This window comes from Dama dama, chromosome 12 (genome assembly GCF_033118175.1).
Source record: "Dama dama isolate Ldn47 chromosome 12, ASM3311817v1, whole genome shotgun sequence".
Taxonomy (NCBI): Eukaryota; Metazoa; Chordata; class Mammalia; order Artiodactyla; family Cervidae; genus Dama; species Dama dama.
The window spans coordinates 75351804-75376420 of NC_083692.1; the positions used below are offsets into that span (position 1 = coordinate 75351804).

At 43.2% G+C, this 24617-nt stretch overlaps 1 protein-coding gene and 1 non-coding gene across 2 annotated transcripts; one reads left to right on the forward strand and one right to left on the reverse strand.

Moving 5' to 3' along the window:
- Positions 1-12819: 12819 nt before the first annotated feature.
- TRNAE-CUC (transfer RNA glutamic acid (anticodon CUC)) lies at positions 12820-12892 on the reverse strand. The gene has a single exon. It is a non-coding gene; the product is annotated as a tRNA-Glu (tRNA).
- A 5203-nt stretch (positions 12893-18095) lies between these two features.
- On the forward strand, positions 18096-24556 carry METTL17 (methyltransferase like 17). Its single transcript, XM_061157685.1, has 14 exons — positions 18096-18415; positions 18563-18716; positions 18803-18937; positions 19803-19881; positions 20136-20217; positions 20560-20633; positions 21096-21190; positions 21517-21587; positions 21779-21886; positions 22160-22228; positions 22900-22950; positions 23193-23285; positions 23509-23693; positions 23768-24556. Exons 1-14 carry the CDS (start codon positions 18335-18337, stop codon positions 23871-23873), a joined length of 1383 nt encoding a protein of 460 aa, XP_061013668.1. The 5' UTR covers positions 18096-18334; the 3' UTR covers positions 23874-24556.
- The last annotated feature ends 61 nt before the right edge of the window (positions 24557-24617 follow it).

The following is a 24617-nucleotide window of genomic DNA, read 5'->3' on the forward strand; positions in this document are numbered from 1 at the left end:
CATGTCATCTGGAAGGGCAGTGGTAAAGAGGAAGAGAGCCTAACTAGGAAGCATAAATCCTTTGGCCAAATGCAACCCAGTCTGAGCAACAAGTCAGCCTCCAGACAGACTGTCCTGTCCCCTAAATAGCCCTGGGGCTCTCTAATTTGAAGCCAGGAAATCAGTGGGTCTGGAGAATAGAATATTCATAGATTTCCAGTGAGGAAGAGGCTCTCAGAGACAGCTGGAAGGAAGGGAAGAGGGCCTGAGGATGGAAAGTAGCAAGAGGAGGAGCTGAGATCTGAGGAAAAGAACTGATGTTGACTCTATGGGCAATCCTGCTTCCTCTAATGCCCTCCCAGGCTCCATGAAGAAAAGCCCTAGTACTTTTCTCCTTTCACCATAAGAGCCAGAGCTTTGGTTTTGAGACTCTTTTTTCACAGTCCACACTCTGGGTCAGCTCTCCAAATGCCTCATCAGCCTTACGCACTGCAGCCTGCTTGCTGGGCCATCCCTTCACTCAGCCAGGTCTTTGCTTTTCTATTAGTTGGTTCTTTCAACCTGACCACTCAGCCCTCATTGGCCTCATTCTTAGATTCAGGGCTACCCCTGTGGTTCAGACCCCATTCTGATCTGCCACAGGCCTATAGACAAGAATCGTTATCCCTCATCTGGAAAACTGAAGTAAAGGATACACTTTCACTTATGATACATGTTGCATAGCTCTTGCTAAGAAAATCTTTACCAAATGAAATGGAGCCACCAGCTAAGTGAAAGGAAAATGCTTGAGTCCCTAAAACAGACATCTCAGCCATCTAGCCATTTACAGCGTGATAGGGTGATGACAGGGCTTCTCCTATTGTAGAGATCTTTCTTGGTCTCCCAGATTTCTGCTCTGGCATCTACACAGTCACTGCTGGAGAATGCTTTCTCATAGGTCTGCATGCCTTTGAGACCAACGTACTGCAATTATGACCCTATTCAGCTTGTTCTTGTTTTGGAGGAGGTAGAACACAAAAACAAACTATATGTTGACTCTCTAGTGTTGCAAAACTTTACCCTCACCAAGCCTTTGACTTTTCCTTTAGGTTATAATTCTCAGACTTTCAGTCATGTCTGCTGACCTCTGGCTCTTCTAAAAGGTCTCCCATCTCACCCTTGTCCACTTCTCTTGTGGCTCAAACAGTAAAGAATCTGACTGCAATGCAGGAGACCAGGGTTCAATCCCTGAGTTGGGAAGAGCTCCTGGAGAAGGGAATGACAACCCACTCCAGCATTCTTGCCTAGTGAATTCCATGGACAGAGGATCCTGGCGGGCTACAGTCCATAGGGTCGGCAGAGTCATACACAACTGACAGCTAATACACACATCTCACTCTTGGCAATGCTGGTGAGCAGGAATAAGTCCGTCCTCCAGAGACAATTAGCCTATGTTCCCATCACTTCCTCCTATACTGTGGCCTGACTCTGCTCTACCAAGGCATCAGGAGCCTCATGCCAGGTGAAACTGCCATGGGGAAGGGAAAGGATCATGTGAGTCTTGCCTGTCTTGTGCCCTGTGGCTCCAGCTTTCCTACTTAAGAAGTCATCTCTGCTTCTTATTAGGGACTTAGGGATCACTGAAGTCCTGCATTATGCTGAAGGGACCCAGGGAATGCAGTTCATGCTTGCCAGCTTGCTACTACAGGGGAGTTTGTAGCCAAGGTGGCCTATTTGCCTCTGTCTATCCCAGAGAACTGAAGGGTTGAATATGTACCTCTAGGTAGAAAATAAAAACCAGAGTCAAGGGAAAGAAACTCACCATGTAAAAATTTTTTCTAACGTCAGCCTTGAGAATGGTTACACAACTTCCTGAAATCTTTTCTAGGCCTACCCTCCAGTCATGTTCAATCAGGGACAGCCAACTCCAGGTCTTAGTCTGGCTCTGTCTGAAACACATGATTTTCTGGGGTAATTATTTATCCTCCCAGATTCAGTGTGGTGACATCTTCAGCAGGAAAACTTTCCTGTCCCCTGCCATACACTTCCCAGACCTGCGGTTAGGCGTCTATCTTCCCCCATTCACCTTTATATTATGATGATCGGACTATTGGTTTGTTTTTTCCCAGCAGACTGACAATTCCCGAAAGGCACAATGTGAAGTGAAAGTCGTTCAGTCTTGTCCAACTCTTTGCGACCCCATGGATAGTCCATGGAATTCTCCAGGCTAGAATATTGGAGTGGGTAGCGTTTCCCTTCTCCAGGGCATCTTCCCAAGCCAGGGATCGAACCCAGGTCTCCCACACTGCAGAAGCACAATATGCAACACCAATCTCTGATGTTTCTGTCTTGAATGTTATCATACAAGGACTCTATAAATGTTTATAGAATAAAAAAACTGGGATCAATGGATCAAAGGACCCAAAACAGTCCTTTTGGCTCTTGGTATATTGCAAACTGCCCCCCAAAAAATTAACACCTATTTATAATGCCATCTGCTATGGAATATAAGTTTCACTGCAACTTTGCTGGTTTATAAGGAAAAATCATCCTAATTTTGAGGGCGGTTTTGTTTGTTTGTTTTTGCTTTTGCTTTTTGGACGTACTGTCAGGCATGAGGGGATCTTAGTTTCCCTACCAGAGATGGAACCCATCCCCACTGCAGTGGAAGTACAGAGTCTTAACCACTGAACTGCCAGGGAAGTCCCTATTTTATTGTTTTAACATGCTTTTCTTTACTAGTGAAAGTTAGTTTCCCCAGTGTTTATCTGACTAACCATGACCCTCTATTGTGAACTGTCTCTTTATATCTTAGTAATCACTTTCTCTGACAACTTACTAAAGCTACAGCCAAATTTCTTTCTCCCCTTAAGCAAGGAGTCACAGGCCCAATCTTATAATTGAATAAGGGATTTGTTTCCCTAACTTCCAAGATCCATATCAATGGGCCTCAGAGGGTAGTTTACAACCTAAGTCTGTTACAAGGCCCAGGGCAGTTAAGATTCTCCACATTACAGACTTTATTTTCTTGATAGGAGTTGTATCATCAAAAAAGCAACAGAATACCAGAAAAAGACCTACTTCTGCTTTATTGACTACATCAGTGCTTGACTGTGTGGATCACAACAAACTGGAAAATTCTTCAAGAGATGGAAATACCAGACCACCTGACCTGCCTCCTGAAAAATCTGTATGCAGGTCAAGAAGCAACAGTTAGAACTGGACATGGAACAACAGACTGATTCCAAATTGGGATAGCAGTACATCAAGGCTGTATATTGTCACCCTGCTTATTTAACTTATATGCAGAGTACATCATGAGAAATGCCGGGTTGGATGAAGCACAAGCTGGAATCAAGATTGCCAGGAGAAATACCAATAGCCTCAGATATGCAGATGATACCACACTTATGGCAGAAAGCAAAGAAGAACTAAAGAGCCTCTTGATGAAAGTGAGAGAGGAGAGTGAAAAAATTGGTTTAAAACTCAACATTCAGAAAACTAAGATCATGGCATCTGGTCCCATCACTTCATGGCAAATAGATGGGGAAACAATGGAAACAGTGTCAGACTTTATTTTTGGGGGCTCCAAAATCACTACAGATGGTGACTGCAGCCATGAAATTAAAAGATGCTTGCTCCTTAGAAGAAAAGCTATGACAAACCTAGACAGCATATTAAAAAGCAGAGACATTACTTTGCCAACAAAGGTCCACATAGTCAAAGCTATGGTTGTTATTCCAGTAGTCATGTATGGATGTGAGAGGTGGGCTATAAAGAAAGCTAAACGCAGAAGAATTGATGCTTTTGAACTGTGGTGCTAGAGAAGACTCTTGAGAGTCCCTTGGACAGCAAGGAGATCCAACCAGTCCATCCTAAAGGAAATCAGTCCTGAATATTCATTGGAAAGACTGACGGTGAAGCTGAAACTCCAACACTTTGGCCACCTGATGAGAAGAACTGACTCACTGGAAAAGACCCTGATGCTGGGAAAGATAGAAGGTGGGAGGAGAAGGGGACAACAGAGGATGAGATGGTTGGATGGCATCACCGACTCTATGGACATGAGTTTGAGTAAGCTCTGGGAGTTGGTGATGGACAGAGGAGCCTGGCATGCTGCCATCCATGGGGTTGCAGAGAGTCAGACATGACTGAGCGACTCATCTGAACTGAACTGAGAAGCTACAGATAAGAAATACAGTCTGAAAAAAAAAAAGAGAGAAATACAGACTGGGACTTCCCTGATGTTACAGTCAGTAAGAATCCACTTGCCAATGCATGGGACATGGGTTCAATCCCTGGTCCAGGGAGATTTCACATGCCTCGGAGCAACTAAGCTCACATGCTGCAACTAGTGAAGCTGGTGAGCCTAGAACCTGTGCTCTGCAATTAGAGAAGCCACTGCAAGAAGCCCTCAAGCAGCAACAAAGACCCAGGGCAACTATAAATAAATAAATCGAATTATATTTTTAAGTGTTAAAAAAAGAAAGACAGTCTGACAGTTTTCAGCAGATGCCTAAAATTTCTGGAAAAGCACAAGAAAAAGATCCATCCTGTCTGTCCCTTGAAATTTGCCAAGTCCATTCTCTAGAACGTCTTCCCTTAAACCTCTAGATGGAGAGGGAAAGCAAGAGTAAGAAGCAGGTAGTACTGCCAGAGCACAAGTCAAGGGCATGCCCACCCTGAAAACTTCTTAGCCAGATTTACAATCAGCTGTTTAAGTTGTTGTCACGTAATTTCAAGGACATTCTTTTTCTCCAAAAAATGTGGTCTGAGATTCTACTCCCTCCCTATACCTCCCTTGGGGTGGCCTCTCCCATTTCTTCTGATAGATGGTCAGGGAAAGAATGTTTCTACCATGGTGACAATGCTTTTTCACAGTATATGATAGCAAGCATTAAGGAAAATTTATAGATATTATCTCAAGCCACACAATTTGGCATGGAACAGTCTCACCCACTATTCAGACTTTGAAGCCTGCTCCAGTTCATTTCAAAGTTCACACATACTGCCAGTCTCCATTTTGCTTTTGTTTAGTCACCAAGTCATATCTCACTCTTTTGCCACCCCATGACCTGTAGCCTGTCAGGCTCCTCTGCCCATGGAATTCTCCAGGCAAGAATACTGGAGTGGATTGCCATTTCCTTCTCCAGGAGATCTTCCTGACCAAGGGATCGAACCCATGTCTTCTGCATTGCAGGTGGATTCTTCACTATCTGAGACACTGGTTTGCTGCTGTTGTTCAGTCATTTAGTCCTGTCCAACTCTTTGTGATCCCACGAACTGCAGCACGCCAGGCTTCCCCATCCTTCACCATCTCCTGGAGCTTGCTCAAACTCATGTTCATTGAGTCGGTGATGCCATCCAACCATCTCATCCTCTGTCATCCCCTTCTCCTCCTGCCTTCGATCTTTCCCAGCATCAGGATCTTTTCCAATGAGTCAGTTCTTCACATCATATGGCCAAAGTATTGGAGTTTCAGCTTCAGCATCAGTCTTTCCAGTGAATATTCAGGACTAATTTCCTTTAGGATTGACTGGTTTGATCTCCTTGCAGTCCAAGGGACTCTCAAGAGTCTTCTCCAACACCACAGTTCAAAAGCATCAATTCTTTGACATTCAGCTTTCTTTATGGTTCAACTCTCGCATCCATACATGACTACTGGAAAAACCATAGCTTTGACTATGTGGACCTTTCTTGGCAAAGTAATGTCTCTGCATTTTAATATGCTGTCTAGGTTCATCATAGCTTTTATTCCAAGAAGCAAGCATCTTTTAATTTCTTGGCTACAGTCACCATCTGAGCCACCAGTTTAGGCCAGAACTATTTATCCCTTGATCTCTGAAAAAGCAGCATTCTTTCAGTCTGAACTCTGGGCCCCGCCTTCATGGCTCAAGTAGAAACTACCCTCCTTATGCCCATACAAAGTCAACTCCAAGAGTTCATCTGTATTTTGTTTAGAGAACATTTCTAAACTAGTCTCTTCTTGGCTGACAATTCTAAACTTTTCCTACCATGAAAATATTCTCCCTCTGATCTGTCCTCATTGTCCTCCTCCTCACTCTAAAGAAATGCTTCTTTAAAAAAAAAAAAAATTACCAACTATAGAGGATCCAGAGAGTCAGCAACACATCTCTTTCAGGAACTCATCCAATTCACTCAAAAATTTTTTGATCAGATACTTATTGGGAATCTGCTATGACTAGATACCTGACTTTACCCAAGTGCTGAAGGTAATAGCCAGAACTACCCATTGGCCCAAGAAAGAGGAGTCCCTTTCCTGGGTCTCACATTTAAGAAAATCCCATATGTAACTAATGTAAACAAATAAATAAGTTTACTATAGAATACAGAGGTGCCTCTGTCACTTGGGATCCTCTGCAACCTAAAATCATTCTGAACTTCTGCTTCCAGGACTGACATGGCTCTAAGCCAGGGGAAAACACTTCCCACATCTCTTGCCCAAACCCTTAAAGGTGACTGTGTCTAAGTGACAAGATTGCTTGTAGATTGTGCCTCCACCAGACATTGCTTCCAAGTACAAGGGAGGACTAGGTGGCAGAAGCATAGGTTAAAAAAAAAAAAAAAAAAAAAGACAAATTTGTCAATTTCTTCCTCTCAGAGGGCATGAATGGAATACATTTTTAAATAATATTTGATTTATTTATTTTTGGCTGTGTTGGGTCTTCCTTGCTGCACAGACTGTTCTCTAGTTGCAGAGAGTGGGGGCCACTCTCTAGTTGCAGTGTGCAGGCTTCTCATGGCGGTGCCTTCTCCTGTTGCAGAGCATGGGCTGTAGGACACACAGGCTTCAGTAGGTGGGGCACATGGGCTCAGTAGCTGTGGCTCCCTGGCTGTGGAGCATGGGTTCAGTATTTGTGGCGCACGGACTTATTTGCTCCACAGCGTGTGGAATCTTCCCAGATCAGGGATTGAACCCACATCTCCCACATCAGCAGGCAGACTCTCTACCACTGAGCCACAAAGGTAACCCTCGAAATACATTTTTATACTATGATGTATCATAGTACCAAGCACCTATTTTCCTTTTTCCCTTCATGTTTCAATGCACAGTTCTGAAAGTACTCAAAAATTAACACAGTATTCCTAACAGTTGTACATTGCAGCCAAGGCACAGTTTGCAATAGCCAACAATATGTTATTACTCTTAAATTTATTTAGTATATATGTAGGTTAGGACAACATGTGTGAACTTGATACCAATTCTTTATAATTCTCTGTGTATCTAGATACTGCTTTATGATATAGTAACAACAACAAAAAAGATACAGTAACAAAATTGCAATATAAGATATAGTACTTTATATAATAAAATAATCCTTAATACAATATAATAATGTTAATTTAACATATGTAACTCCATTATAGTGTGAGAACATGATAGGGAAAACCAACAATTCATTTGCAAATCTAACTATTGCTTTAAGAACTGTATTGATACTACCAGTTGCTATGGACTTAACAGAGCAAAATATTTTCAAATTAAATTCATTTTAAAAAACCCATAACTATAATTCAAGAAAGTCTGGCTAATTTGACATCTATTGCTTTCCAGAGAACATAAATTATGTAAAAATCTGGACTGTAACAACACAGAGATTTTGCTGAAATGAAGGCAAAAAAAATTTTTCAGCCATGCCTTTAGAAGGTCAATCTGTGTGCCCTGCTTCCTTTAAGCAGAAGACATTCCACATTCCATTGATTCTCTGATGTTTTCAACTCCAGTATTCTTGCCAGGACTTTGGAAGGAACACGATTATATGGAAGTTAAAAAGCTATTTCTGGTATGAAGGATTTGTATGCCTATAGTAAGAAAGCTTGAGGAGTAGTACATTAGACTCTGGGGCTCTCCATATGTTTCTGGGTCACTGATGCTATCAGCGTTTAATGACAATGAACAGAGGCAGGGGATTTCATGCATGGGTGAGTCATGCATTTTTTTTTTTTTGCTTCCTCCCATCCCAGGGGCCTTTAGATTGCCCTTCTCCTCTGCTTTCAGCCATCCTTCCAAAGATCATTTCCTTTTCCTTTCCCAAGATTCTTACCAACCAGGACTGGAACCACCTTTCAGTCCAGTTCAGTTGCTCAGTCTTGTCTGACTCTTTTCAACCCCATGGGCTGCAGCATGCCAGGCGTGTAGACAACCATAATGTATCAAGAGCTAGAACAGGGCCAGAGAATGCCACATAGAGAGAATATTGGGGTCAAGAAAAGGAACAATCTTGATCGTTTACAAAAGCTCTGAAACCCCAGAAAGGAGCCAGAGAGGGCCTCTAAGACAGCAAATGAACGGGATTTCCAAATGAGCTAGAAATAAGGAAGAACGGAATAAGAACCATAGGACAGGAAGGACAGCTGAGTTAGCTGGGGCATGGTGACGAGAAGTCCAATTCAGGATTGACTTAGGAAGGGACCTGAGAAGGAAAATTAGGAACAGCCATGCCAAACACAGGGGTCACTGCATCCCCATGGCATACCCTGGAGTGCACAGGACCAAGAAAGCAGTGAGGTCAGTCAAGGACAGCAAAGCCCCTCTCCCTTGCTCCCAGCAAAGAGCATCTCTCCCCCTACCTAACTCTTGGGTTTCTTATAGATGCAGAGACATCTGTAGGAGAGACACACATAGTCATCATCCATTCACACTCCACCTCCATAACAGATACATACACATGCTCTTGAAACAGGAAGATAAAAGCCATTTTGTCTTTGTTTTCCAAAGCCATTTTGGAAAAGGACTAGTAAATGGTCTTGGGAAAAACAGGACTTGGGAGCTAAAAACAAAGGCTCTAGGAGCCTTAGTTCCAGAGACAAAAATCAGGCTCACAGCAGTAAAAGATTACCTTTATCTCTGTTACACTAATGAGTATACTTGCCATGAGACAAGAAACTCAACTATAAATTTTAACCTTTTCTGTTTTGGTGCTTTCTTACAGAAAATTATCCTGTATTTTTATTCCCTCACAGAAGCACTCCTATTCCTGATAGCTATCTTGGAGCCACCTGCTGCAAATCAAACTAGTTTCATGATTTCTGGAGATTATCAGTGATCACTAGACAAACCCTCCCTTTTGTTACAACAACAACTTGCCCCTAATACTCGGGGAACTGAGACTTTTCCCCTCATCTTCCCCCTTGTGCACAAGCTATCTCTTTCAATAAAAAGTTTTGCTTACCTAAGAGAGTCTTCTGTTGTTGTTGTTCATTACATCTTTATCACTCATTTATTTTTTTAATTGAAGTATAGTTGATTTATCATATCATGTTAGTTTCAGGTGCACAGCAGACTGATTCAGTTATACAAATATCTATATATCTATCTATATTTGTTTTCAGATTCTTTTCCCTTAAAGTTATTACAAGGTATTGAGTATAGTTCCGTGTGCTATATGCTGCTGCTGATGCTGCTGCTAAGTCACTTCAGTCATGTCCGACTCTGTGCGACCCCATAGACGACAGCCCACCAGGCTCCCCTGTCCCTGAGATTCTCCAGGCAAGAACACTGGTTGGGTTGCCATTTCCTTCTCCAGTGCATGAAAGTGAAAAGTGAAAGTGAAGTCGCTCAGTCATGTCCTACTCCTAGCGACCCCATGGACTGCAGCCTACCAGGCTCCTCCGTCCATGGGGTTTTCCAGGCAAGAGTACTGGAGTGGGGTGCCATTGCCTTCTCCAGTGTGCTATATAGTAGGTCCTTATTAGTTGCCTAAGAGTCTTGTGGAAGCAACTACTCATTTCTGTGGTATTACTGTCCAAAAAGGTGGAAAGGGCCCTATAATGTTCTCACATATGTAAACATAGCTTTATGTACTCCCTCTTCCAAAGATTACCCTGATAATAGCATTATCTTTGTAGGTAAATGTGCTGAGAAGACCTACCTTCCCTTCCAAAATGAACAGCTATTGCCAGTCAAGGCTGATGCTGGTTGGAGTACTTTGCCTGTTTTGCTACAGCTTAAAAATATCAGGGCTTCTTATGGATTTTTATGGTGTTCCAGTGGTTAAGAATCTGCCTTGCAATGTAGGGGACACAGGTTTGATCCTTGGTTGGGGAAATAGACCCCACACGCCACCTGGCATGGACAAAAATAAATAATGAATATTTAATTATAAACAAACAAACATACAGGTTTCCTTTAGGTTGATGACCAGGAAAGGAACTCAGTTCCCTTGAAGGAATCTGCCCAGCCCAGGATGTGGTCCTCAGTTGATGAAAAGATTGAGTAACAGTAGGAGACTGCTTATAACTCTAAAGCACATGGGACAAGTCAGATGGATGCCAGCCAACTAATATTGAACACGTATGGTGATTTGTGAGACTTGTTTGTGCTCAGTCACTCAATCACGTCTGATTTTTGCAACCCTGTGGACTGTAATCCACCAGACTTCTCTGTAGGGGATTTCCCAGGCAAGAATACTGGAGTGGATTGCCATTCCCTCCTCCAGGGGATCTTCTCAAGGGCTCAAACCCGTGTCTCCTGAGGTGACAGGCAGATTCTTTACAACTGAGCCATGTGGGAAGTGATTTGTTTAGGTATTTTTAAAAGGCTGCCTCACCCCTTACTGAAGTGAATTGTTTTGACCAAGAGCTTTTACTTCACCTTGTCAAATTATAAACATATTGTTATTTTTAAATCTCATAAATATGTGTATGTAAATCTTATTTTTAAGTCTGTCTTTGAGAGAAAATTTTTAAAGTAGAAATTGTGTTTATATCTGAAATAAGTAATGCAACATCCAGTTCTTATGGAAGAACTGATGAGGATCTAGGGTCAGGTTCCCAGCTATCTGCACTAACCCTCAATCCCTGGTATGAGTTTTAGCATATAAGCCTGGCAAGCCACACCATCTCAGAACACTGAGCAATCAAGTTCCAATACCCCTTTACTTCTAATGGAGAGAGTTGAATCAGATTTCCTGCAGACCATGACCACTAGTCTTTGAAGGGACTCAGCCTTCTTGTGCAAAAGTGAGGAAGAAAATCTTGCAGGTGGAGGTCACTGATCTGCAGCAGTCACTAGGCAGCAGTGAAATGCATGAAAACACTGGCATGATAAAAACATTGTTTCTAGGTTGGTTTCTCTGTTCCTGTTTTCCTATACTACATATTTGCTTACTCTCCATTTAGCTAATTGACAGAAATAAATGTAAATGCTGCATTAATCAAGTGAATGTGGTGTGTCATAAATATGTTCTCTCAGGATTGCCTGTACTTTGAAATCCTGAAGCCTATGGGCTTTATACTTAATCTTATTACTCAAAATAATACACATATCCTTTCTTGTCGTTCTGGGCCTGCTGAATCCTTCAAAGTCATAAGAGAAATGTAAAAAAATCTATTCTAACTCAATTTGGTCAATCCAGTGATTCTTTATCACTGTTAGAGAATTTTCTTGGTCTTGCCTTCCCTCCCTGGGGCAAGAATCACTACGAGCCCAGAGTCACATTTAAATTACATTCCAGCAACAAGGAAGTCGAACCAGTAGAAACGTACCATGTCTATTTGTTGAATATCTAACTTGGTTCCCAAATCTATTAATAGGATCTATTATCCTGAAAGGGCCCCAAATCTCTACTTTAGAATATATATTTTTTTTAATAAGTCCCCTTTTCCACGCTGTAGAAAGTACAGTTTTCAAACCACAGTCAAATGCCAAAAACCTAAATATCTAAACACTAGAACAAGGTGTTAATTCAGTTGGTAATGATACTGTCCTTAACCACAGCACAGAAGAAAAGGATGATGCTAGAGATTCCTAGAGAATTAACCTAAAACATGCTGAGATTCCAAAAACGAATATAAAGCACAAGACACAGGATCAATAATCAAAGATGGAAGAAATATTTCTTTGGCAGGAGGTAGGGAACTGGTTTTAGAAATAGGTAAACCTCATAGATTCTCACCATAGGCAATTCCCACCATTGCTTTTAAAAAGAATGCCTAAAACATAACAAAAGAACAGCATTCTGAAAATTCCTAAGTAGGAAAAGCAGACCACTAATAGAGGGACATATTTTGTTACTATAAGTCGCTAAGTCCTGTCCAACTCTTTTGCAACCCCATGGACGGTAGCCCACCAGGCTCCTCTGCCCACAGGCAAGAACACTGGAGTGGGTTGCACTGCCTTGATGCAGGAGATCTTCCCAACCCAGGGATTGAACCTGCATCTCCTGCATTGGCCAGTGTATTCTTTACCACTGGGCCAGCAGGGAAGCCCAAAAGAGGAGTACAGACCATAATAATCCATGTCATTCCATTGAAAAAATTAAAATTACTGAGTGGACACCAAGAGAATGATACTTTAGTTAACTTTTTATTCTTATACGAAGACAACAGAGTCATTCTTAGAATACTAATACTTATTTAACTGACATTTCTTTCTGAGTGCCTTTGATGTAACAAGCACTATTCTAAGTGCTGTGCATATAGTGGTGAGCAAATCAGAGTCACCTGCATTTTAGAAATTTTGTCCCTGTGATGCTGAAGCTCAGCCTCTCTGTACATCAGTGCCAAATCAAATCTCAGAGTTCTAAGTGAAGTGGAAAAGAATAACTTTATTGCTTTTCCAGGCAAAGGGAGACACAGTGGGCTCCTGCCCTCGAAAACTATGTGTACCAACCAATAAGGATTTGATGAGAAGTTTTATAGCAATGGTTCAAGGCTGGGGTCCCTGACAAGATTAGATCGTGTGCCGGGCCTGGTTCAAAATTGGGAAAGGAGTATGTCAAGACTTTATATTGTCACCCTGATAATTTAACTTATATGCAGAGTACATCATGCAAAATGCTGGTCTGGATGAAGCACAAGCTGGGTTTTCTATTTTTTGCTGTGCTTGTGGGAACTTAGTTCCCCAACCAGGGATCAAACCTGGGCCCTCAGCAGTGAGAGAACAGAGTCCTAACCACTGGACCACCAGGGAATTCCCTGAAGCACAAGCTGGAATCAAGATTGTCCAGGAGAAATATCAGCAATCTCAGATATGCAGATGATACCAATATAAGGGCAGAAAGTGAAGAGGAACTAAACAGTCTCTTGATGAGGGTGAAAGAGGAGAGTGAAAAAGCTGGCTTAAAACTCAACATTCAAAAAACTAAGATCATGGCATCTGGGCCCACCACTTCATGGCAAATAGAAGGGGGAAAAGTGGCAACAGTGACAGATTTTAATTTCCTGGGCTCCAAAATCACTGTGGATGGTGACTGCAGCTATGAAATTAAAAGACACTTGCTCCTTGGAAGGAAAGCTATGACAAACCTAAACAGTATATTAAGAAGCAGAGACATCACTTTGCCAACAAAGGTTCACATGTTGCAGAAAGGGGGACCCCTCCAGGGTCCAAGAGTTGGCTCTTGTCTAACACTCAGAAATGAATTGTCTGAAGAGACACATGTGCTGACAAAGCAAGAGATTTTATTAGGAAGGGGTGCCCAGGTGGAGAGCAGTAGCGTGAGGGAACCCAGGAGAACTGCTCTGCTACATGGCTCAAAGTTTTGGATTTTATGGTAATGGGATTAGTTTCTGGGTTGTCTTTGACCAATCATATGTCTCAGAGTCCTTCGTGGTGGCACACACGCATTGCTCAACCAAGATGGATGCCAGCCAGAAGGATTCTGGGAGGTGATCTGACACGTGGCATCTCCTTTTGACCTTTCCCAAACTCTTCCGGTTAGTGGTGGCTTATTCATTCCGTGTTCCTTACCAGGACCTCCTGTCAGAAAATAACTCATGCAAATGGTTATTGCAGTGCCTGGCCAGGATGGGTGGTTTCAGTCAGTGTGCTTCCCCTAGTCAAAGCTATGGTTTTTCCAGGAATCATGTACAAATGTGAGAGTTGGACCAAAAAGAAGGCTGAGTGCCGAAGAATTTATGCTTTCAAACTGTGGTGCTGGAGAAGACTCTTGAGAGTTCCTTGGACAGCAAGAAGATCAAACCAGTAAATCCTAAAGGAAATCAACCCTGAATATTTACCGGAAGGACCGATGCTGAAGCTGAAGCTCAATACTGTAGCCACGTGATGCAAAGAGCCAACTCATTGGCAAAGATCCTGATGCTGTGAAAGATAGAAGGCAGGAGGAGAAAGGGGCAACAGAGTATGAGATTTGGGGGCTGAATGGCATCACTGACTCAATGGACATGAGTTTGAGCAAGCTCTGGGAGATGGGGAAGGACGGGGAAGGACAGGGAAGCCTGGAGCACTGCAGCCCATGGTTTCGCAGAGACGGACACAACTCGGCGACTGAACTACAAGAGCCTGCACTCCTTTAATCTTGTCTCAAATGGTCAGTCTCCTAATCTTGAGACCAGCATCTCTGGTCCTGTTAACATGGCTTCAGGGGGTTTCTTGACTGCTTCTCCTCTGGTTAGCAATTGTTTGAATCTGCTATTTGGAACTCAAGGAAGACATGGGGCTGGAATCTTGCCTACAAGAAACGGGAGACAGAAAATGCCTCCAGGCCTAGGAGCCCCACAGGGTTTCACTCAGTTTACCCACACATCTTGGATATTTCTCAAACTAATTCAGTGGGGGCATATTTTAACTAAGAAAAGAAAATCCTTCTATTGAGGCAATTAAATATCGCAGTGAGCTCCCACTTTCATTACCATCATAACCAGGGAGAGTGCAAGAGGAAGAATGACACTGCCTTTGGCATCAAGACTATGGCTTGAGACCTCCTATGTGGCCTGCTTCAGAGAATTGTGTGAGGATAAATTATTTATCAAATCTGGGGAAAACAGAAGTCATACATCATAAGATGAAAAGTTAGTGCAGTCATCACCAGGTGGCTCTACTGGCTTGATAAGTAAAATCAAAGATATAGAGGGTTATAACCAAGGAGAAGTAGCTAAACTACTACATACTATTTTTAATCATAGTTCATAAGAACTCCCCTAATTTCTTTCAAAGTTATTTCAACAATATCACTTACTTCTAAAGGAAAGCAAAGGACTAATGCGAGGCATTAATTGGTATTGATGCCAAAATCTTGGCTCTCCATGCACGGATGTCAAACAGAAATACAGAGATAGAGTTATACAGAAAAAAGATAGAGTGGCTTTATTTCCTTGCCAGGCAAAGAGGGAACACAGTAGGTTAGAACCTCAAGAACTGTGCCCTCCTCCCTGGGGAATAGGGAGAAGACTTACAGTCAAGTAGGTGATAAGGATCAAAGCAGTGACAGGTTTGCATTCTTCTAATGGGTTGGTAGTAAGGTAAGGATGAGTCAACAGCATCAGCCTTCCAGTTTAAACTGGTCTGAGGTCTACCTGCTTCTTATCTGGGCAACATACCATTGTTGATAGTTAACTATAAACGTCTCCCTATTCCCCAGGGAGAGGGTTTCAGTATCTGCAAAACAATTCAAAGAAATTATTGTGTGCATCCTCTGATGGGGAACCAGGACCCTGTCCCAAGGCTGCACTACTGTTTCTCTTGACTATTTCTCCCTTGTCTTGCGTCTTCTCCCTTCCCTAATTAGTAACTGCTGAATCTGGCCATTGGAACTCAGGGAAGTTCATGGAGGCTGAATGAAGGCTATTTCCTATAATCAAAGAAATGGGGGACACAGAAAGGCTTTCTACCCAGGAGTTCCATAGGGCCCTGCTCAGCATCAGTATTTGTTATTGCTTAGTGGCTAAGTTGTATCCGACTCTGCTGACAAGGGAAGGAAAGGAAAAGGAAGGGAAGGAAAGAGGAAGGGAGGGGAGGAGAGGGGAAAGCTACAGGCTGGCTTTCTAAGGGCACAGCTGAAACAACAGCTTGGAGGGAACATTCTGAAAAGATAGGGTACCATCCTTCAGGATGCAGTGTACTTATTGAATCAGAAAACTCTAAATGATACCCCAATAAGATGATTACATACGTCTGATAACCAAGGAGTAGAAGAAGGAATGGTTTCCCTTACCATCACTCTTTTTGACCCATGGAAATTTCATGCTTTCATCTCTCTAACGCTGGGTTCTGTCAAGTCAAAGGTTCAGGTCCCCGAAGAGGATGCACTCTTGTCAAGGGATATATCAAGGGTCTCACTGAACTACAATCTACAGCTGCTGCCAAGACACTTTGGATTTCTTAGGTCTAGGGAGCAGAAGATGAGGAGTTACCGTACTGTCAAAGCTAAGTAACACTAATTAGAAGGAAGAGGTAGAACTCTCTTTTACACAATGAGAGCAGAGAAGAATTCATGTAGAACCCAAGTGATCTACTTGGGTGCTTCCCAGCATTCCCATGTAACTGTGAGTGTATATGTACTACAATGTCAGCTGGAGAAAGATATGACTATCAAGGGTTTGGACCATTCAGGATAGAGGGTTTGGGTCCTAATACCAGACAAGCCACTATGACAGCTGAGGGTAAGGGGGGAATGAGAATGAATGTAAAGGAAGGAGAGGATAGCTGCCAGTTGCAGCCCTGAAATCAACTGCAGTAACAATGACTGTATTTTCCCCCTCCTTCTTCTAAATTTCTCCTCAAAAACGGAGTCCCATACAAAGCTTGAAGGAACCGTCTCTTGAACCTATCTGTCGAAGTAGATCTGTGTGGTTCTAGGGCAAGTGTGAAAATGCACTACTCAGATCTCCTGCTGTGGCAATCATAATTAACTGATGACCCCAACTGCCAGCCTGTGAATCTGCTACGCTTCTTATGGGCTGCTCTCAGACAATGACTGAGTGTAGCTCTGATACTAAGTCAGGCCTATTTCTCAGGAAGCACAACTTCTCTGATAGCCACCTTGAGCTCAAAGACTCTCCATTAGCCTGGCTGAACCTTTTTAGAACTGTGCCTATCCAACCTGTTTTCTTTACCTCCCGCTTTCACAGAGGTCAGACCTGCATTGCAGACTGATGAGTTGTGATGAGTTGTGAATTAACTTCTATTTGGGGGCAAAATGAGAACTTAGAGGCCAGGAACCAGCATTTCAGATAGCTCTGAGAAACTGTTCTGAAGAGGCACGGGGCAAGATCCGTATATGTGTGATTTTGGTGAAGGAGGGGGAATACACGCAATCAAGCACAAATTTTTGCAGACGGTTGCTGCTAGTCATGTGAAGGTTACTGCTAGTTATGAGGAGCAGGCATCACCATGAAAGATGTTGCTTTTCTAGATACGAGAAGATGCAAAAATTGAGCTCATAAAAATCATCTCCTGAAAATATATTAAGGACTTTTCTGCCAGTTTTTCCCAGAGCACAGAGTGTCTCATTCCTGATCTCCACTCTGAAATCCTTTCAGGTCAGCAGCTACAATAGGTCATGATTTAATCCTTATAGATGTAGATGGTGGTGGTGGTTTAGTCGCTAAGTCGTGTCCGACTCTTGCGACCCCATGGACAGTAGCCTGCCAGGCTTCTCTGTCCATGGGATTCTCCAGGCAAGAATACTGGAGTGGGTTGCCATTTCCTTCTCCAGGGTATCTTCCCAACCCAGGAATTGAACCCAGGTCTCCTGTACCACAGGAAGATTCTTTACCAACTGAGCTACCAGGGAAGCCCCAAGATGGCAAGTACCAATTTGTCATTGGCACTTGACAAATTGGCACTTGCTAACTTGCATTCTAAGTACCAATACTACCAGTAGAGCATATGTTTAAAGGTGAAGATCAGACTTAGATTGCCAAGGTTTAGAACTTACTCTCACCTAACAAGCTCTTGAATCTCAAGCCTAATATTTAGCCACCTCAACTTTCACTTTCCTTGGGTGCAAAATGGGGTTTAAATAATCTATCCTTTAGAATTATGGGGACTAAATAGGGTAGTATCATACAACAGCGCTTGTCACACTCCCTGTCACATAATGTTCTTATGGTAGCTAGTTACCTGGTTTAAAAGTACTGGTTTAATATTAAGAGAAACTAACAAGAAACATTAAATCTATTATCTATTATTCCATCAATTTGGTCCCTAAATCTGGCTTTCCTTGTTCATCTTCCCATTACTGCAGTCTCTCCATTTCACACAGGAGGTAAAAACTCCAAGACTTCAGTGTTCTCCAGAAGGTAAAACAAAGAACACTGGTAGTTAATACAAACAAAAATTCTTTGCCGTCCTGTGACGCGTTTCTAGGGAACCCAGCATAGGGCCAGCCCATAACTACCTAACCCCGCCCCTCCGATTTCTGGAGGCGGAGACAAATCACAACGCAGCGTGGAAGTCACCTAGCTTCCGGCTGGCTACGCCGGAATTGTGGCGCACAAACGGTCTTCAAGGCGATTTACAGATCGATTGTTTATTGGCTACTAGCAAGCACTCGTTCTCCGCTTTGGCTGTTTCTGCCCGGCGCCGATTTTCGCGGAGGATGTTCGCCGCCTCTAGTGAGAGTGACAGACACTGCACCTAAGTTTCCGGTTCCGGTTCACCGCTGGCGCCATGGCGACCGCAAGAGGGTCGCGGTATTTGCTGACAATAGGCAGATGGCGCCGCAGCTTTGGAATAGCTCCCCAGTTCCGAGTGAGTACCTATTTTCCCCGCTTTCAAAAGAGGCTGTGGATCTCAAGAACAGCTCCTCTCCGAGGAGGTGCGCTTTCGGCAGTTCCTCCGTTAGCCAGTGCCCGCGGCCATCCCCTGTGCCCCCCATTAGCTTTTCTTTTTCTGCAGGCGCTTGCTGCCCTCGTGCCCGGCGTATCCCACGTGGATAACAAGTCCGATTTCCTGGGGAAGAGGCCCCATCGCCGGCACCCTGGCATCCTGCAGCTGTCATGCGTGCGGCTGCCGCAAGCATTGGCTGACGCCGCGCAGTTACTGCTACTTGGTGAGTAAAGGTGGGAAATGGAAGCTCCAGAAGCGAAGATTGGGCCCTACGTACAAGTGATTCCTCTTTGTATCTTTGGTCCGTAGAGGGCGCGATGCCCAATATGGAGAAGCAGGTGCAAGTACTAACCAATTATCTCTGGAGCCGGCATTTACCTGTAGAGCCAGAGGAGCTACAAAGACGGGCAGTTCTTCTAGAGAAAAAAATCCTGGAAAACGCAGGTAGGTCTTAAAAATAAAGAGTAAGCCAAATAGAAAGAGCAGAGGGAAATGAAGAGCAAGTAATAATTCTGCAGCCTCTTAAATAGATACTGCAATTTCTTATTTGATGTTCTGACCAGAGCAGTTATTCATAATGTTGCCTTTCTAAAAGACGATAAGTAATTTCAGAGATTGCTCTCAGGGCTTTAGTAAAGGTCACTGAGTGCTTCAGTCTCCTGTTGAAATTTAGATCTTTGTTTTTTTCCCCAAGTTCACTGAATTAAGACCGTCTAAGTTTTTGTTCAGGTAAAATAAAGTCTCTCTCCAGTACTACAGGGAAAGGAGAATTAGTTTGTCAAGTTATTTTCATGATTGTGAGTTCCTTGCTATTAAGAGGCCTGCCTTTTGTTTATCTTGTATTCCCTGAACTTCTTGTAGTACCTGGTTTGTAGTAGGCACTCCGTAGGTAAAATAGTACTGAACTGAACACAATTATAAGACAAGTTTTTCAAGCCCCTTTCCTTCCTATAGGAACTTTGGAGACATCACATTATTAAATTTGGGGGAAGTGAAGAAATCTACAAAGTACTGTCTTTATCCTGTCCTTTAACTTTTTATTACACTTGGCTTTAATATAGAACAAAACCTGTGAGACAGAGTTGGTTGAATTGAATGAACTGCTGTTAGAGGCAGTATATTATTTGATATTCTATGGTGGTGGTGGTGGTCATTATTATTCTTACCTGAAATTTTTCTCTAGTTTGGCTTCTCTCTTAAGCATTTTCCATGTGGCAATTGGTGGGGAATGGCAGGCAGTAAATTCAGATATTGTATCTGAGCCCTGTTCTTCCTAGGTCCTTACTTCCAGTCCTTGTTCTCACCGCAGACTCATGTCAGACGGAGAAACATCAAGAAGAAGTCCTGCGTGCCTTGCGCAGAACTACCTATCATTGGCAAAAACTGAGGTAAGGGAGACGAGAAGGGCTGCAGAAGAAGGCAAAGTTTGCCTTTTGAGAAGGAGAGTTGGGGAAGTACAATTACACCATGTAGTGTTTGAAAAAGCAGTCTGGTTTGTAAGCCTTCCTAAGACTTGTCTGTGTTGAGCAGTGAAAGGATTGAGCTGGAAGAGCCCTTTACAAAGGTTTCATTTCCTAAAAGTCTGGAGGGTAACTGCAGGATAGAGGTTAATTCCCAGTGGTATGTCTGCTTTTTCTGGCAGCTACAATGAGGGGCTGAGCCGGGTGTATATGGCAGCAAGACTGGATGGTGGCTTTGCAGCAGTCTCCAGAGCTTTCCATGAGGTGAAATTCCCTCAACTTCCAACCAGAAACTTTTTTACTATCAATTCCCTTTTTCATAAAGTAATCTTCTGGGGCAAGATTCTTGGGACATTACATGTGCAGTTTTTTCAAGAGGTTCTCTTTATCCTCTGAAAGGAATTTTTGACCCAAAAAAGGTTTAGAATCACTGTTTTAAGAGCTTACATGTAAGCATTTCCATTGCCTTAAATGTAAGGCATTTATATTGATTCTTAAAAGACATTCATGTCTCATTTCCTCTGTTGCAGTCCCCTAATTCATGTTTATCAAGACCCTAAATAAGTGTCTGTCTTCCCCACTGTGGGGTATTGAATATTTCTTCAGATCCAAGCTCGACTTCCAGAGTTCCAGCCACACACCCTGATGGACTTTGGCTCGGGTACTGGCTCTGTCACCTGGTGAGTATCTTTCTCTGTCTCTGTCAGTTCTAACTCTAGAGAGCTAGAGCTAGCTTATACCATGTCAATATCAAAAGACTGGAGAACCAAAGGAAGAAGAGGAAAATTGGGAACTGATGTGTTTCTTCCCTCAGATTAGACAAGGCATGAGAAGTTACATAAATTAGGATCAGAACTTAAAGAATATGTCAAGTGAAAAAACCCATGTTTAGAAGGATAAAAAAAGGAAAGGAATTTGATCTCGGACAGGGATTTATGTATCATCAAGATTATTTTGTGTGTCTTCAAGTAGTTTTTGAGTCTTCTTAAGAGTTGTAGATGAAACAAGAAAATAAGATTGCTCGTTTTTCCAACTATTTTAACATAGCACTCTGTTTCCCCAAGGTTAGGTTAGGGGCAGAGGGGTCTTTTGTAGGAATAACTTTGTCATGAGAACTGATGATTTATTTTTTGCGACTTTAGGGCTGCTCATAGTACTTGGGGCCAGAGCCTACGTGAGTATATGTGTGTGGACAGCTCAGCTGCCATGTTGGAATTGGCAGAAAAGCTACTGAAAGGTGAGGACAAAATGTAAGGAAGGGCTTTTCCAAAGTTGAAGGCATTTACAAATCAAAGGAGTACCAGAAAGGGTCTTTTATTGGGGGATAGAGGCGAGGCCTGAAAGTTAAAGATGAGTCTGATGCAGTGACCCTGTTGAAGATGCTGGAGGCCTTTGTTGGACTGTGGATGGGTAGGGAAGAAGAACAGGACAAATGACCCAATATTCCCCCTCCCCTTTTTTTTAATAGTTGTCTACTCTGTTGCATCTCACCCTCAGCTAGCGTTTTGTCCCTTCAGTTTATACCTACACTCATAGTTGCCACATCTCTACTTTCCTCCACAGGTGGTTCAGGATCTGGGATACCTTGTGTTCCAGGTGTCTTTTTCAGACAGTTTCTACCTGTATCACCCAAGGCAAGTGGCAGTGTTTAAAGTATGCCAGATGTGGAGTATGCAGATGGAAAACTGTGGCCCTGGCTTTACAACCTAGCATTGAATGTTAGAAAGTAAAAGAAAGCAGAAGAAATTTAGTGGGATAGACCTTTGTTGTACTCTTTGAAAGAGGGAGATGTCAGGTTGGTCATTTTCCTTGTCTTGTGCACCAGGTACAATTCGATGTGGTGGTCGCAGCCTTTTCCCTCAGTGAACTGCCCAGCAAGGCCGACCGCACTGATGTGGTCCAAACCTTGTGGCGCAAGACAAGTCGTTTTCTGGTAAGTGGAAGCCCCTTTCCCCTAAAGTTTTTAAGCGGTTTCACGGGTTTGTTCCATGCCTTTCCTTATCCCCATTGGAGCTTGTCTTCATTTTTAACCATTTTCCACCTACATAGATCCCTTTGTCCCTCTTTTCAGGTCTCCATCTGCATCATATATGTAATACCCATTTCATTTAAAATCCCTACTCTATTTGGGAATGCTCTTACGGAGCTACTGACATTTATGTTTTCATGTAATTCAAGGCTTCTTACTTGCCCCTTTTGTAATCAGGTATTGGTAGAGAATGGAACAAAAGCTGGGCACTCCCTTCTCATGGACGCCAGGGACCTGGTCCTTAATGTAAGGTTCTTTCGCCTTCTTTCACCTTACCCTCCTTTCCCCGCTTATTCTCACCAGTTCTTGGCACTCCCCTGAAAACTGAAGGGACTGGCATATAGCAATAAGGATGACTCTGAAGATAGTAGGCACATGAAGTCGTTATGATATAGGGTAGTAGTTGGCAAACTCCAGCCTGTGGATCAGATCCAGCCTGCCACCTGTTTTAATATGAGCCGTGCTTATTTGTGCATCTATAACCATGTGTCTGTGGCTATTTCACCATACAGATAGCAGTAGGAAACAAATTTTGTCTAGTCTCTGGACTTTAAAATTTTTTTTTTTTTGCCAGCCCCTGATCTAAGGCACTTCTGAGCTAAGAACCAGTTTAGGACCATATGAACCAGTGTATAATTGCAACTTTCATTGTCTTGAGATGGAATTTTTTTTGAGACTGAAGGTTACTGACAAGGGAGAGCACCATACTATGTGCCAGGTTTCTGCCTTTCTCCTGCTGCAGAGAGAAAGTTCTTTGTTTGGAGTATTAGAGAAACAGCCAGCTTAATTCAAAGAACATTGTTAATAATTACCAGAATTGAATGTTAGAGGAGTCCTCAATTTATTGAGTGCAGAGATTGAGTTAAAACAGACCCCTCTGCCCAGCCTAAATTTTTTTTTATTTCCTTTGCTTTCAGGGAAAAGAAAAGTCACCTTTGGACCCTCGACCTGGTTTTGTCTTTGCCCCAGTGAGTATTACTTCTGCCTTTCCCGGCAAGCAAAGATCTGAACTCGGGGCTGGCCAGGAAAAGAGGGCTAGCCACCAGCCACTCTTGAGTCCCTGTCCAGCCTCCTCCTCAGTGATTCCGCGGGCCTGCCCTTCATCTACTCTGTGCTCCCTTAGCCCTGGCCCTTCTTGGCTCTCTTACTCGTAGTTTCTGGGTTTTACGATATGCGGTTCTTTTGTCTTACCTCATCTTTGTCTTCACAGTGTCCCCATGAACTTCCGTGTCCCCAGTTGACAGCCTCTAAGCCCCTGGCCTGTAGCTTTTCCCAGGCCTACCATCCCATCCCCTTCAGCTGGGTATGTACTCTGGGAATACTGTGGTGGGGAGAAAATAGCCTGGGAAAGCACAGTGAAAGAGATTCAGAGACAGGAGGATTTGGGAATTTCAGAGAATGCTTGGAGATTTTAGGGTCTGAATGTATATGACTTATAGAATATGTGAAGAGTCACAGGAATGAGGTTTGAAGAAAATTTTTTTCCTCATCTTTTCCCGCAAGCCATCTCTGTATCCTTGTCTTAGAACAAGAAGCCGAAGGAAGAAAAGTTCTCCTTGGTAATCCTTGCCCGAGGATCTCCAGAGGCGGCCACGCGCTGGCCCCGCATCACTCAGCCTGTTCTCAGACGGCCCCGCCATGTGCACTGTCGCCTGTGCTGTCCAGATGGACAGATGCAGCACGCCGTGATCACAGCCCGCAGACATGGCAGGTGTGCGGGTATGGCCAGAATTAGTGGGAGGTAGCAAGAGTCTGCAGCCCACACTGACCCTCTCTTTTCTGTAGGGATTTGTATCGCTGTGCCCGGGTCAGTTCCTGGGGAGATCTTTTACCTGTGATCACACCATCGGAACTTCCTCCATCCCCTGCTCAAGATGCCCCTGAGAGTTGACACAGATGTGTGACAAGTGTTTTCTTCTCTCTTGACGACGGCCGAGGTGGAAGCTACCTGGTCCAGGATGGGAGTGCTAGTACTGTTAACGGCAAAGAAGCTAGTTCAAATATCCTCCATCATAGACAGCCTTATTCTTCGAACTCACTCGGCCATCCTCTCGCAGCTGCTTTTCTTTCTTAATTGCACTTCTCAGATGATTGCCTTCTAGCTAGAATTGTATGGTGCACCTGGTGTTTACTTCTCCAAGAAAACACTACCTGACACTCCCTTCCCTTGTGAGCATCATTCATTCCAGAAAGAAGGTCATGCATGGTGTGATCATCTCAAGGACCACCAGAATCAGTCCCAGGAGCACCTAACCAACTTTGACAATTTTGAAAATTTCCGGAAGTGAAGAATGCAAGCTTGATCTACCCTGATCCTTATCTGTGGTCCTGGTTTCCACCCTCAAACTATAAGACCCCTTGCTGTTCTCTCTCTAGGGAGGGCACAGTCTATAGGACATTGACCTGCAGTGGCCTCCTTTACCTGGCACAATAAAACAACTACTCTTTTATACTTCACCTCAAATTCTTTCTTTATGTTTCTGTTCACTCTGATGAACAGAGACGAGTTTCAGCAACAGTACCCCTATATACCTGGGTTCACTTGAAGGTTTAATAATAAAAGTTTTCAAAGAATGGAAATGAATCTTGCGATTTCTTAAAAGGTATAGAGGTCTGTTGTCATGGCCTATCCTAT

What these genes read in the sequence shown, in the direction of transcription:
- METTL17 (XM_061157685.1), top strand. Translation starts at nt 18,335, where the DNA reads ATGGCGACCGCAAGAGGGTCGCGGTATTTGCTGACAATAGGCAGATGG. An exon ending in CGCGCAGTTACTGCTACTTG is followed by an intron (nt 18,717 to 18,802) that starts GTGAGTAAAGGT and finishes TTTGGTCCGTAG; the next exon opens with AGGGCGCGATGCCCAATATG. An exon ending in GGTACTGGCTCTGTCACCTG is followed by an intron (nt 20,634 to 21,095) that starts GTGAGTATCTTT and finishes TTGCGACTTTAG; the next exon opens with GGCTGCTCATAGTACTTGGG.